The sequence below is a fragment of the Anastrepha ludens genome, chromosome X (genome assembly GCF_028408465.1).
Source record: "Anastrepha ludens isolate Willacy chromosome X, idAnaLude1.1, whole genome shotgun sequence".
Taxonomy (NCBI): domain Eukaryota; kingdom Metazoa; phylum Arthropoda; class Insecta; order Diptera; family Tephritidae; genus Anastrepha; species Anastrepha ludens.
The window spans coordinates 24268925-24283343 of record NC_071503.1 but is presented as its reverse complement, the minus strand read 5'-3'; the positions used below and the strand labels follow the sequence as shown (position 1 = coordinate 24283343).

The following is a 14419-nucleotide window of genomic DNA, read 5'->3' as shown; positions in this document are numbered from 1 at the left end:
GAAGACTTGTCAGAAATTGTTGTTTTGGATGAAGAAGTTCCTGGTAGTAGCGCGTGGGTTAGTGAACCTCCTGTTCCTCAGCATGAAAGCGAATATTCACCAAAGAGCTGCAAGCAGCCAAACAGTGCAACGAAGCCCAAAAAGCAAACAAGTAGTGAATTGGTCATAAAAGAGCTGGAAACACAACAAGAACTATGCACTAAAGTAGGCGAAACTTTGGAAGAGATAAAGACGCACAATAAGGAAATGCAATGCGGTACAAAAAAATATATATCTTACATTAGAACGTTTATCCGATCAAAATGAAAAAAAAACTAAATGAAATGGAAAGACATAATTTAGAATTGGAAAAGTTGCGTAAAATAAAAATCGAAAACCTAATTGCAACTAATCGAAGGACGTTAGAATTAAAGGAACTAAAAATAGAAATTTTGCGAAATCGCCAATCTAAAGACTAAAAATAATTTAAGTAAGACTGATTTTAATTATTTTAAAAATACAGTGGCGAACTAAAATATTGGCACAGCTAATTTTTCATATCTGCCAAAATATTTAATGTAATAAAAGTGTTTGCAATATCTGTACGGATGCGCTGACCTTCTGCCAGATAGTTACTGTTGACTTCGACAATTTGTTGATTATCTGCCATGGAAATCATTGAATTCTTCATTAACAGATGGGTTAGAAAAATGTAGATCACTTTTGTAATGAATGCAAATATTACTTTACAAATGCATAGTACAACTCTCTAGCGCTTAACAGACACCTCCATCGGTTTTTTAGAACACCATTTGTTCTTTCGATTATATTTCGACAACGTGTGTGTACTTCAATAAATTTGGCCTGAGCTGAATTGTTTTCTGGTGTTCTATATGGAGTAAGTAGCCACGGCTCTAGCGGGTACCCAGCGTCTCCTGAAAAGTTAGAAATTATATATGCTCTTCGTTGGTTTTAATCTGTTACCTAGTAACCAAACTATGTTGTGGGTTTGCAAATCTTCAGATTACTATCGCATACCTGAAAAGCCATTTATGTATACATATTTATTTCTTACTTTAACTTTAATTACGAATATAGTACTTACGAGCATAACGTTCAAACTGCATTTGCCTTTTCTGTTGTAAAATTGATGAATGTTTTTTGAAGGGGATATTATGTTAATGTGTGTTCCGTCAACACATCCTATAACTCCTGGCATTGCGTATTTTGTAAAAAACTCGTGTGCTATTTGGCGTTGTTCAACTAAAGTGGGCCAACTTATCCATTGTGGACAAAGTAGTAGCTCGAAAATACTCAGCACTTCTGTCAGTACTTCACTGAAAGAAGATTGAGCTAGGCCCACTTCATGGTCCTTCCCAACGCCTTTTTGATGTCCTCCTTCTGCAAAAAATCGCAAACATGCCCTCAATAGCTAGAATTCCGAATTTCTGCTTCAATGGTGGCAAGGAGTTAGTAAGGACATCTAGCAAGTACTTAAATGCCGGCTTGTTTAGCCTGTAATATTGCCGAAACCTAAAAAATAAGAAATTAAGTTAGTATTGCAAATTCCCATTAGCATTTTTTGTTATCTCACATTGAATCACTTAGCTCCAAAGGGTTGGAATTGTCCCTTAATCGCCTCCTGAGCACTTTCACGTTCAAATTTTCTTCACGCTCGCTCAATAATAACCTAAGCGCAATACTATACATATTTCTAGAAAATTTTGAGGTATATTTTTACTTTATTTTAAGGAAATATACGCTTGCTTACGAAATTAGCACAATAGAAAGTAAATAATTTGTTCGCAATCAATTCACAATAGAGTATATCAGCTGATTCGAAGTGATTCCGATAGGCGAAAAAATTTCGCCCGAACAAAAACATTTCGGGCGAAATGTTTTCCGGGCAAACTTCCCGATAAGGGCGATTACTACTTTTCGTATGCCGCGCGAGGCATACACACTACACACGTGGAGAGTCTTAAGTCTAAAAACTAAATCTAAAGCTATCACGTCTTTGAGTTCACAACTGGACTATGACATTTTTTTTATTGCGGAAACGTGACTAAAAGCTGATTTTTTTGTTGCGGGGTTATTTGATACCAGACTCTCTGTCGTCTTCCGTAAAGACAGGGATGCTACTAAAACTTCTTTGTTTTGTTCCTTTATTAATTACACCTGTCTTATGACACTAAATAATTTTTTTTTCCACTTGGATTTCATAATATTAATCATTATGAATGTTACATTTTGGTTTAGTAATTGTGCGAGTTTGTAATGTATGTATAAGAACATAATTTTAAATTTTTCTAGTTATCATCTGAATTGGTGTTGGTGGTCGTTTGAGCCACCTGGAGTTTGCGCTTTCTGTTGATGGGAGTTGTATGATTCGTTAAACTGATAATATGATTTGTGCTGCGTTTACGGAGGATTTCTGCATTGTATTGATATTAAGGTTTCGAGTGCCTGCCAAATAGCCAATGTAGTTGTCGGAATCTGGTTTGTACCTCATTTCTTTTCAACATGATATCTTACCTTTATGTCTATCAGGATTTGTGATTTGTTTATCGTCAGATTCGTATGTATTCCCTTTCTTGTTAGAGTAAACTACATAAATTGTTTTGTCACTATTGATTTGTATACCAAGCATTAAACCATTTTCAAGATTAGTCCAAAATGTGCTATAACTTGTTTGGTTTTATAAGCTGCTAATAGAATGGTATCTTCTGCGAAAGTTGCTATCATGTTGGAACTTGCAGGCATGGATATATCAACACATGCTCTAGTACACTGCCTTGAAATACCCCGGCTTCCATGAGTTGAATATTAGAGTATTTGTCTCCATATTTTACGTCAAAGTATCTGTTTGCTATATAGCTTGCCAGTATCAGATAGTAGTTCATTGGAAAATACTGTTTAAGTTTAAATAATAGTCCCTTGTGCTACACGTCGTCAAAAGCTTTCACTAAATAAAGATACACAGCAACTCAGGTATTCCTTTAATCAATTTTTGATAGTATTTTATTTGTTACTCTATGTACCTGTTTTATTGTTACAGCCTAATAACCTTTTTGGATGTTTGGCCGAGCTCCTCCACCTATTTGTGGCGTGCGTCTTGATGTTGTTTTACAAATGGAAGGACCTACAGTTTTAAGCCGACTCCGAACGGCGTATATTTTTTTATGAGGAACTTTTCATGGCGGAAATACACTCGGAGGTTTGCCATTGTCTGCCGAGGAGCGACCGGTTTTAGAAAAAACTTTTTCTTAATTTTGATGTTTGACGAATATTCGAACCAACTTACACCGAATTCCGAATGGTAGTCAAGCACCAACCCATTCCGCTACGGCGGTCGAATGTTGTTGTTACTCATTTCAATTATAGGTGTTGAAGTTATTATTGCATACACTATACTGTCATTTAAGTATATTATTACATTTCTATACATACACATATTCTGTTTCTTTTTTTACTCTTTAAGGGGTAACACCACTGTACACGCGTAAAATAAACACGATTTTTAAAGAATGTTTTTGTATAGAAGGAAAGGGAAAACAATCACTCTGATTTGGGAAGTTATTACTTATATACTAAAATACAAAACTACAAAGTTTTATCGAAAAATTTTACAAAATGGCGGCATTGGAGATATTTTTGTAATGTGGTTTCTCTTGAAGGAGCTCCGCGGCACGCAGCACAGAGGGTGCAAATTTTAATCTGGAACAAAGAAACATTTTTTTTCTTAATCTAGATAAGAATAGCTAGAGAAACACGTAGGGGATTTAAAAAATATTTATTTTTGTGGAATTCAAGCATTTGAAGGAAAAAACTCTATTTTGGACTAAAAAAACCGAACTTAAATAATTATAACAATCGTTTAAATTAATCTATCAAAAATCCCCTACGCTCTTCTCTTAAGAAGGTAAGAAGTGAAAAAACTGATTAAAAATATTTAAAATTGTTTGAGTTATGCTGCGTGCCAATTTCAGAAAACGTGTTTTGAGAAAAACGCGTTTAAAGTTTGGAAATTTGGAGAAGTCTTTAGGTAGCAGTCACTAACGCTTGGTTAAAAGCTTAAAATATTTATGAAATAAACTTCGGTAACGTATAAAACTTTTTGTTCTGTATTTTAAAAGGTTCAAAGAATTTTTTAAGCTTATAAAAAAAAAATCAATTTTTTGAAATTTCTACAGTGGTGTTACCCCTTAAGGGGACTTTAATGTTAAGGCTTTGTGCCATAATTTTACGAAAATAGTCCCAATTCGTATAATTTTTGTAAAATTTATGGGTGAAGACTCTCTGTAGTTGAAGTAGTAGCAGAAAACTTGGAATCTGCCGGAGCTCTACTTGCGAAATTATTCATGTGTACTCCAGGTAGCGCTACTTCTGGTGCGCTACTACTACTTTCTTAGCTGCTACTTGGGCAGTGTACGTTTTTGTTTTGTGTAGATGCATTTTGTACGCGGTTTTGCGATGTTAGACTGAAAATACAATATTACCGACAAATTAGGCACATCCATCTACTGCAGGTTGCAGGTATGGTTGAATGCAACTTAAAATTATATTTTTTATAGTTCCTGAGCCCTCTAACTTTTTATGTTTAAAAAAATCCATAAATATCTGATATCTATTGATATATTGGCTATTTTTTACGCGATTTATTATTGTAGGCATAATTGGCGAGTAAGAGAAAATATAAGAGACTGTAGTAGTAGTTTTGATTGTTGATGCTGATGTTTTAACTGTCGTGTTTGTTGTTGCGCTGGTATGAGCTACCACGTAAGTGGTGGGATGAGAAATGTTGATCAAATCAGTTGGAGTTCGAGATTGTTCAATCCACGAAAGAGGAGTTGTGGGTATAGAATTGACGGCGATTGCGAGATGAGGTGGTACAGCTGATAACTTATTGTGTGTTTCTCTTGCCGAAAGTGCAACATTAGAGCCGCAGTTGGCACTTGTTAGTTGCATTTGTGCTGGTGAGCGATACTTATCTTCGGGAGGAGAGCGCTCCACAGCCATTTATGCGTTCACATTTTTTTTTTTTGTGTTTTTTATTTATATTTGGAAAACAAAGTTTGAACTCACAGATAGGACAAGTTGTGTTTAGTTGCAGTGTAAACGCGCTTATATTCCTGAGTGTTTTTAGATATTGTACGATTTGTAGAATCACTATGAAATTTGCACAAAGTAAGAACTAATAAAAGCGCTCCGTTCAATCGAATTGCTTCTTTATTGGGTATGGGAATAAGTTCTCGTTCTTTCTTAGCCAAAGTTACGAATTATTTAAACAATTATATAATACATGTGATGTATGTGCCATTGGAAGCTAGAATTTTACTCCATCTTTCAGGCAGCACACAGATTCCTCTGACGAAAAATTCGAGTTCTTTTGACTTGATCCATTCATTGAGCCAGTTTGCGATGCTCTAGTAAGAATTGAACCGCTCTCCAATAAGGGCTAACTGCATTGATCGGAACAGATGGTCATCCGAAGGTGTAATATCTGGGAAATATGGCGGGTAGGGCAAGATTTCCTAATTCAGATTCTGGACCGATTTAGCAACGTGTGGCCTGGCGTTGTCATGCAGCAAAATCAGTTTGTCATGTCTGCCGTCCCAAACCGGCCGCTTTTCTTTGAGAGCTCGATTCAAACGCATTAGCTGCAGTCGGTAACGATCGCTAGTGATGGTTTCAGATGGTTTAAGGAGCTCATAATAGATGACACCCTTCTGATCCCATCAGATGCACAACATATCCTTTGAAACATGAATATTTTTTATCGTTGTCGATGAATTTGGTTCACCTGGCAGGCTCCAACATTTTCGACGCATAAGGTTATCAGCGATGGAGAAAACCTTTTCTTTTCTGTCGTTCAAGAAGCATTACACACGGGTTACGTCACATGAAACGCCAACCACAAAGGTTACGTCACATGAAACGCCAACCACAATTCCAATCAAATGGGAAACATAAGGAAAGAAATTCGAAACGAAAAATAAGAAAATAAGTTATTTAACAACATGAAAATAAGTTATTTAAGTAACCAAAAATAAATTGTAGTCAGTCGATAATTACAGTTCAATAAAGTAACTTCCAAAAGAAAACGAATTAAAACTGTTTTTTTTTTATTATCGATCGACTCGCAAGAGCAAAGACTGCGTTATTGACGCAGTCGGTAAACTTCAAAACCGAAGATTTTAAATAAATAAAAAATATATATAATATATATACATCCTAAAGACTAATTTTAAATAACATAAACAAAAAAAAAAACAAAAAAAAAACAAAAACCCGAAGTGAAATACCATTTTAAGAAAATTTGCTTTCCTCATACCCAAAATGCAAAAACAAAAACAGAACTCGAGACCATACCATATTCTCAAAGAGAACGATTTAAGTGAACAAGTAATAAATATAAATCACACATCAAATATCGTCCCCTTTCTGTGTTAACCCCGTAACTAATTTTTTTTTTAATTGAGATCTTTAGTGAAAACACTCCTTAGCACTCCTGTTACGTAAAACAAAACATATTTACAATTTTCATAATGATTATAGAATTTTTTTTTAGAGCGTTTCGATTTTTCTCGTATCTATATGTTCGAATAGTATCGTATCAAATAAGTTATAACTTTTCATAGAAGTTAAGTAACTCTAAACATTTTTATCGATTTACTGAAAATTATGATTTTGTAGATTCGAGGTTAACACAGAAAGGGGACGATATGCAACAAGCAACAAACACACAACCTACAATTGCATTAAGCATACCATCTAGCGAGCTAATAAAGGAAGCCGCCAGAATTAGAGAATGCATATAATCAACAAAATTCAAAGAGAAGCCCTCAAAAGCATTCGAACATTAGAGAACAACCTTACATAGGACCAAGTAAAAGAAGAACTCATCAAAAATTTCGGAATCAAAGATACTTACTATAAACTACATGAGAAAGCACTATATTTAAGAAATTTCAATAATGTTAGTGATTATTTTAACCAACTAAAAATATATTAGATGGTTTAAACACAAAATTTGAATTTGATATACAAAAACCAACTGAATTCTCACCAAAAGGAAACGAAAGTGCAATTCTTAGTATATTTTTAAATGGTATAGATTAGGCCGGGTCGATTTGTGGGGAGGCAAAAAAATCGCCCATTGCTCTGTGAAAATCATATTCTAGGGATCAAAATAAGAAACTTTGCCGAAAGAACCATACCTCTAAAGCGAGTTCTGATGTCCCCCAATTTGGGTCGAACCATTTCAACAATTAAGGTATCACTGGAATGCACCGCAACCCTTTTAAACAATGAAGGTATCACTGTGACACAATTGCAGATCGTAAAATTGCTTGTGTTGTTTTTTTTAAGCAACCACAAGACACAGCAGGTAGAATTGAAATTACCATTTCATTCTTATTACCTCGTCTCGTAGACCATATATAACGCAACAGTTTTTTTGAATGCATTAAGTCGTTGTGAAGAACTCAAAGTGTGAAGTGCTAATTTCAAATAAAAAAATATTTCAAAAAAAATAATAAGTGAAGTGACCATTCCAAATCAAAAAGTTTACAATGAATCCACCATTCTCTACACCGCAAGATGAAGCAACTACATCAATAACTATCGAAAACCCAATGAGTCTTATACCCAAGCATGATGTTACTGTTTTTGGTGTGTCTACTGATTTAACTGATCTTAATTTACCAACCCATCTGGATATCTTGAGATATTATTTTTACTTAAGCGAACGTGCTAAAACAGAACAAAAAAAGTTTTCCCATAAATCATTCACTATTCACGTACAAGATAAGTTGATTGGAATTTGGGAAAAACTTGGTATGGAAATAATGCTGAAAAAACGTGTATTTAATAAATTGTTTGACAAGTATCAAGAGCAAATCAAGAGAAGAAACAACACCCAACAATATACAGTAGGGTGGTCCAAAAAAAATTTGTATGCTGCCGCCCCCCAAAATAGTAAAGAATGAAAAATAAAAAGACCCGTATTTTTTTTTTTTTTAATCAGACCATATTTAATGGTGCCGCCGGGGCTTTGAAATATCCCATGTATTTTGCATGGGAAAAAAATACTTTTTCGTAGATTTCATGTAAAAACCTGGAAAATGAATATATTTTAACCGGATAACTCAGTTTCTCTTCATAATTGGTCAGGGAATAACAACCAATTATGAAATAATTAATTTTTTTTGTATTAACTATTTTTTATAGAACCTCAAAAAGCCCCCATAAAACGAAAATCTAAGAAAAAATCGAAAAACAATATTTTATATTACTTTTATGATATTTTTTTGTGAGATTGGTTGTTATTCCCTGACCAATTATGAAGAGAAACTGAGGTATCCGGTTAAAATATATTCATTTTCCAGGTTTTTACATGAAATCTACGAAAAAGTATTTTTTTCCCATGCAAAATACATGGGATATTTCAAAGCCCCGGCGGCACCATTAAATATGGTCTGATTAAAAAAAAAAAAAATACGGGTCTTTTTATTTTTCATTCTTTACCATTATGGGGGGCGGCAGCATAAAAATTTTAATATAAATTTTTTCCCATGCATTTTTGGACCACCCTAATATACAGAGTATTTAAAATCTCTAGAAACAATTTTTTACATTGGAATATGTAAATGCGATTTGAAGGCAGCTCCATGTGTATGCGGCTGGGTTCCCGAACGACTCAAAGAGTTCATGCACTATCAACATAATCAGAGAAGACTAACAATGGATGCATTTGTGATGGAAACTGAAGAGCAAGGAGCAACGTCTATGTCATCAATGCCAATATACCAAGATCCCGATGATTCAACATACGCACCGCCACCGGTTCAAGAAGATATGGATAGAAGCACAAGTTCACAATACACAGAGAGATACGATTGTTTTAACTATGCCTTGGTATGTCACAGATTTGGTGTGCCTGATAGAGTAGCATCAGCATTGGGAACCGCTCTTTTGCAAGATTTTAAAATTAAAGATAAGTTCGCAGAGAAAAAGAGAAATGCAGACAAGAAGTGCTTCGCAAACGGTTAGATGATACCAATTTGTTAGCGTTTTCATTCGATGGCAGAAAAGATAATACTTTAACGATAGATACAATTGATGAGAAGTATCATACTAGGATGGTAAAAGAACCTCATCTTGTTATTTTGAAAGAACCCAATTCTGAATTGATTGGTTACGTAAGACTGGAACATGAAACCGCTGAATACAAAACAACCAAATTAAATGGTTTTTTCAACGATAAAAATATATCACTGGATGCATTAATGGAATATGCACTGACGGTGAGCCAACAAACACTGGCCCACACGGTGGAATTATACGACGATTCGAATTGCTGTTAAAAAGACCATTGCATTGGTTCGTTTGCCTTCTACACTTCAACGAACTTCCGTTTCGGCATTTGTTTGAAGCTTTGGATAAATCAACCAGCACTGGACCAAGATCGGCAACCGGAAAACTGAGCCGTCAAATCGAAACTTGTGAAACTCTTCCGGTAAGTTATTGCTATCACTCATTTATTATAATTGTCAACCATTTTTAATTATTTTATTATTATATATTTTCAGGTGGTGGACGGCTTCCAGAAAATTTAATTGCAACATATGTCCCCTGCTCCAGAAAAAATTGAATTTCCCACCGATTCGAAGTACTTATAAGACATGGCCCATGCAATTTCTAGCGGCGGGGTTCCGGTGTATCTGGCTACTCCTACTCAAAAGTTCGACCCAAATTGGAGAACATCACAATTCGTTTTAGAGGTATAGTTCCTTCGGCAAAGTTTCTTATTTTGATCAGAGCAAGGAGCGATTTTTAAATCGACCCGCCCTAGTATAGATCCTTCATTATCAAGGATTATACATATAGGGTTTTCCAAACAGAGGTGTTATTTTGATATTAAAAAAAATGCTGTTTTTTAATATAAATGATTGGATGTTTATTTCATTATAAAGAGGAAGATATGCCATTAATAGTGGAAAATAACGTCAGACAAATGACTACCACGGCCACGCATACAGAACAATATCATTCTCATGAAATTTTCCATAACTGAATTGCAGAGTCGCTGCCCAATGTCCTCGATAGCCTCACGAATTCCATTTTTGAGGTCTTGAATCGACCCTGGGCTTTTGGCGTAGACCTTCTCTTTCACGTGGCCCCAAAGAAAAAAGTCACAAGGTGTTAAATCGCAAGATTTCAGTGGCAAATCGTGATCACCTCATCGAGAGATAACACGGTCCGGAAACTTTTCCCGTAAAAGATCAATGGTTTCGTGGTACGTAGCGCCGTCTTGTTGAAAACAAACGTTGTCCAGACCAATATCATGCAATTCCGGCCATTAAAATTGTTAATCATCTCTCGATAGCGCAATATATTCACCTGTAACGCCTATTATTGGAAAACCCCATAGTAGGAACATAAAAACCCTTAGTTGTGTGTTCTCTCGCCACGACTCTGGGTTGCCGTACTTAACGGTCTGCTGGAGGAGCTGGAGGGGAGGGGCTGTAAGGTGATTGTCTACGCGGATGACGTGGCACTTATTGTCAGAGGCAAGTTTCTAGATACTCTGATGGAACAGGGTTATTTGAATCTAGTTATAAATTGAACCGCAAATTGCGGCCTATCGATAAATCCTCTGAAGACGGAGCTCGTCTTATTTACGAGGAAATACAAAATACCAAGAGTGTTTCTCCCCTCAATATCGGGCGCTCCGTTGGTGCTCTCTGACAAGGTGAAGTACCTGGGACTCATCCTTGACAGAGGTCTTACATGGAAGCCAAACATTGAGGAGAGAATCAGAAAGACAACAGTCGCCCTGTATGGTTGCAGGGGCGCTATCGGCAAAAGATGGAGCCTAAAGTCACTTTTTGGCTTTATAACACGATTATAAAACCAATCTTGCTATACGGAGTCCTTGTCTGGTGGAACTCGCTAGAAAGGATGGTATCAGTTAAGAAGCTGGAGAGAGTACAAAGGTCTGCCCTCAATGGAATCGTGGGGCTCTCCGTACCACTCCTACTCTAGCGCTTAACGCTATGCTGAATGTGGGGCCCGTGGACATTGTAGGAAAAACTACCGCTGCACGCGCCGCAATCAGATTAAGGTGTTCGGGCCATAGGCTAGACTTAAGTTACGGACACTGTAGCATTCTTAAAAACTTTGAGTTCATTCCTATGGTGCTGGACCACTGTACACCCACGCTAGGTCCGAGCGGACCTTTTTCTACTCACATTCCCTCAAGGGATGAGTGGGTGGGGTGCAACATTCGGCGGCAAGGCATGGCAAACATGTTCACGGATGGCTCGAAGTTGGACGGAAGGGTTAGTGGGGGAGTATTCTGTAAGGAGCCTCCCATCAAACCTAAATTTAGGCTCCCGGACCACTGTAGTGTTTTCCAAGCGGAGGTATCCGCAATTAAGGAAGCGGTGGACTGGTTGCTTACTTCGGTAATTACCGTTAAGGAAGTAAATATCTACTCCGATAGCCAATCGGCAATTAGGGCTTTGGGCTCGCTGTTTGTGCGTTCGAGATTGGTCGGGGAATGTCTGGCTTCTCTCTCGATTGCATCCGAATACTTCATCATCAGGCTCATTTGGGTTCCCGGGCACAGCGGCATAGAGGGAAACTGCTGGGCTGATGAGCTGGCTAGACAGGGAACTTTGGAGACGGTTTCGTCGCGAAATGAGAGAATTGGGTTCCCCTGAGAACCTGTGGTCTGCTCCTGGAAAGATGGGCCTCGAGTCAACTCAGCGAGCGCTGGGCTAGTGCGCAAACGTGCAAGGTCGCGAGATCCTTCTGCCCACGGTTAGATCGGGGACGCTCAAGGGAACTCCTAAGGCTAACAAAGCCCCAGCTCTCAAATTTGGTGGGCATCCTTACCGGACATTGTCCGTTAGGTGTTCACGCCGTAAGACTTGGGATTGCCTCAAGTCCGTTCTGCAGAAACTGTCTGGAGAACGAGGTGGAATCATCTCAACACCTTCTTCTCAGCTGCCCTGCTCTCGTCTGGCAAAGACTTAGAAATCTGGGCTCTCACTTTTTCGCTACGCCTGCGGATATAGCCGGTGTAGATATCATAAATTTGGTGAAGTTCATTAGTAGCCGTCGTAAAAATGTATGGTCATCATCGTTTCCCAAGGCTCCTTATTCCTTCCCATCTCCTTCCTCCTCTCCCATGTATGGCACCACAACGAACAAATTCCCTAACATTTGTCCAAGTGAGCCCTTTAGCTAGGGCAGCCATTTAACCTAACCTAACATGCTCACACACTTCAACAAAACATTTTACAATGAGAAAAATGGTAAAAGGAACAACTCTTTTAATCTCAATCACGATCAACACAACCCATATCTTCAGTATAAAAACCCACATTCAGGCTCTTCCCAAAGCACGAACGATGGAACAAACCCTAGAAATAACCAAAATTATAACCAGTATAAAGACAGGGTACAACTAATAAAAACACATCAAAATTACTACCAACAATATCGTAGGGAAAATTCTACACAATCCAAACAAAGTTTTAATAGTCGGTCAAGACAAACCAATCGCTATGAAGATACACCCCAACCAATGGACGTAGACCATATTCAAACACAACTGGACTTGAATGAAAACGATGAGACTAATAACAATATCTACACGGAGGAAAATTTTCAATTGCCAAGCTATCAACCAGTTTACCGGTAGTCGAACTGACGATAGTAGATGAAAAAGTAAAATGTCTAATAGACACAGGGTCGACAACGTCACTGATCGATGAAAACAAACTACCAAAATATAAAAGACTGAATTTGAAGACACCCATACATTTTAAAACACTTAACGGACTAACCGAGATATCAAAAGAAATTATAACTGAACTACCATTGGAATTCAAAGAAAGAAACTTAATGAGCTGGAAAGTTACGAAACTTTGAAACAAACCTTTTGATGCTATAATAGGACATAATATCCTTAAATCAATGGGAGCAGTAATTAATTTTACAAATGAAGTCGTAGAAATTCAAAACACAAAAATTGAATTAATTAAGGCTTGCCTTTATGATATAAATCAAATCTGTGAAAATGTTGATCATCAACCAAATGATGAGATAATGAAAAAAAATAATGAAATGAATAAAGACGAAATATTTCAACTCGAAAAAATTATATACAAAAATACCGACCTATTCTTTAAAGGCGATAAACTTACGCACACACACGAAATTTAGCATGAAATTATTACAACAATTTGTAAACCAGTTTACGCGAAAATATATAGATATCCGCAAGTACACGGAGCAGAAATAAAGACGCAAGTCGTTCCCACCACAGTCGGTTCTACGTTACTGGAACGACCCGGATTTATATCCGGCCAAGGACTGTCACTTCAGCAGCATTCCCCATATATATGGGGAATGTTTATGCGGTTACAACAGCAACAACAACAACGCAAATAAACGAAATGTTAAAGCAGGGAATAATCAAGGAAAGCAATTCACCCTTCAATTCACCATTATGGATTTAACAAAGAAAATGGACAAGTCTGGGGAATAGAATTCGCGGATAGTAATCGATTATAAAAAGCTAAGCGAGATAACCGGGAATGATAAATTTTCAATGCCAAACATTGAAGGAATCCTCGAAAAACTCGGAAGAGCCCAATATTTCACAACGCTTGACCTCGGTAAAAGCTTCCATCAAATTCTTATTAAAGAAGAATTTAGAATAAAAACTGCATTCTCAACACCTCTAGGCCTTTATGAGTTTGTAAGAATGCCGTTTGGTTTGAAAAATGCACCGGCAACCTTCCAAAGACTCATAAACTCAGTAGTCAGGGACTATATAAACAAAATATGCGTAGTATATCTTAAAGACATTTTAATTTTTGACACAAATATCCAGGAGCATACAGAGAATGTACAGAAAATATTCAAATAACTAAAGGAGCATGATTTGAAAATACAAATAGATAAATGTAAATTTTTTGCTAAGACAACAGAATTTTTGGGCCTTAACCTGACGCAGGACGGTATTAAACCAAAAATGGAAAAAATCGTATAACAGGAAATTAATCAAAGATTATGCCAACATCGCTCATGGTATGACAAAATATTTGAGGAAAGAAGCAAAAACTTCTGACCTTAAGATATGTAGACGTTAATAAAAAATTTAAAATTGCTACAAATGCAAGCGACTTTGCATTGGCGCCATCTTAATACAGGAAGAACATTCGATAAGTTACGCCAGTAGAACATCTAATGATCACGAGAGGAAATATTCTACAACCGAACGGAAGTTATTTGCTATCGTTTGGGCTGTTAACCATTTTCGACCTTACATTTATGGTAAGCCATTTGATCTTGTAACAGATCACCAACTATTAGTGCCTCCAATGTAAACAGGACGGAAAAGACATAAACCCTAGACTAC

At 36.8% G+C, this 14419-nt stretch overlaps 1 protein-coding gene across 10 annotated transcripts in view; it reads right to left on the bottom strand.

Moving 5' to 3' along the window:
• LOC128869205 (serine/threonine-protein kinase WNK1) overlaps nucleotides 1-14419 on the bottom strand; it is a 309715-nt gene that overhangs the window by 5047 nt on the left and 290249 nt on the right. Inside the window, exons 16-19 of one of the 10 annotated variants that reach the window (XR_008455232.1) lie at nucleotides 1574-4460; nucleotides 1085-1512; nucleotides 964-1017; nucleotides 481-914 (exon numbers count right to left, since the gene is read on the bottom strand). The exons of 5 other annotated variants lie outside the window; for them this stretch is intronic. Coding sequence is in view for 1 of the 5 variants with exons in the window: in XM_054111730.1 (XP_053967705.1) it covers nucleotides 5843-5844 (2 nt within the window). In the remaining 4 variants the exon portion in view is untranslated. Of the gene's footprint in view, nucleotides 1-480; nucleotides 915-963; nucleotides 1018-1084; nucleotides 4461-5706; nucleotides 5845-14419 lie in introns of those variants that run through there. 4 more of the 10 variants (XR_008455234.1, XR_008455233.1, XR_008455231.1 and 1 more) reach the window with 4 other exon arrangements.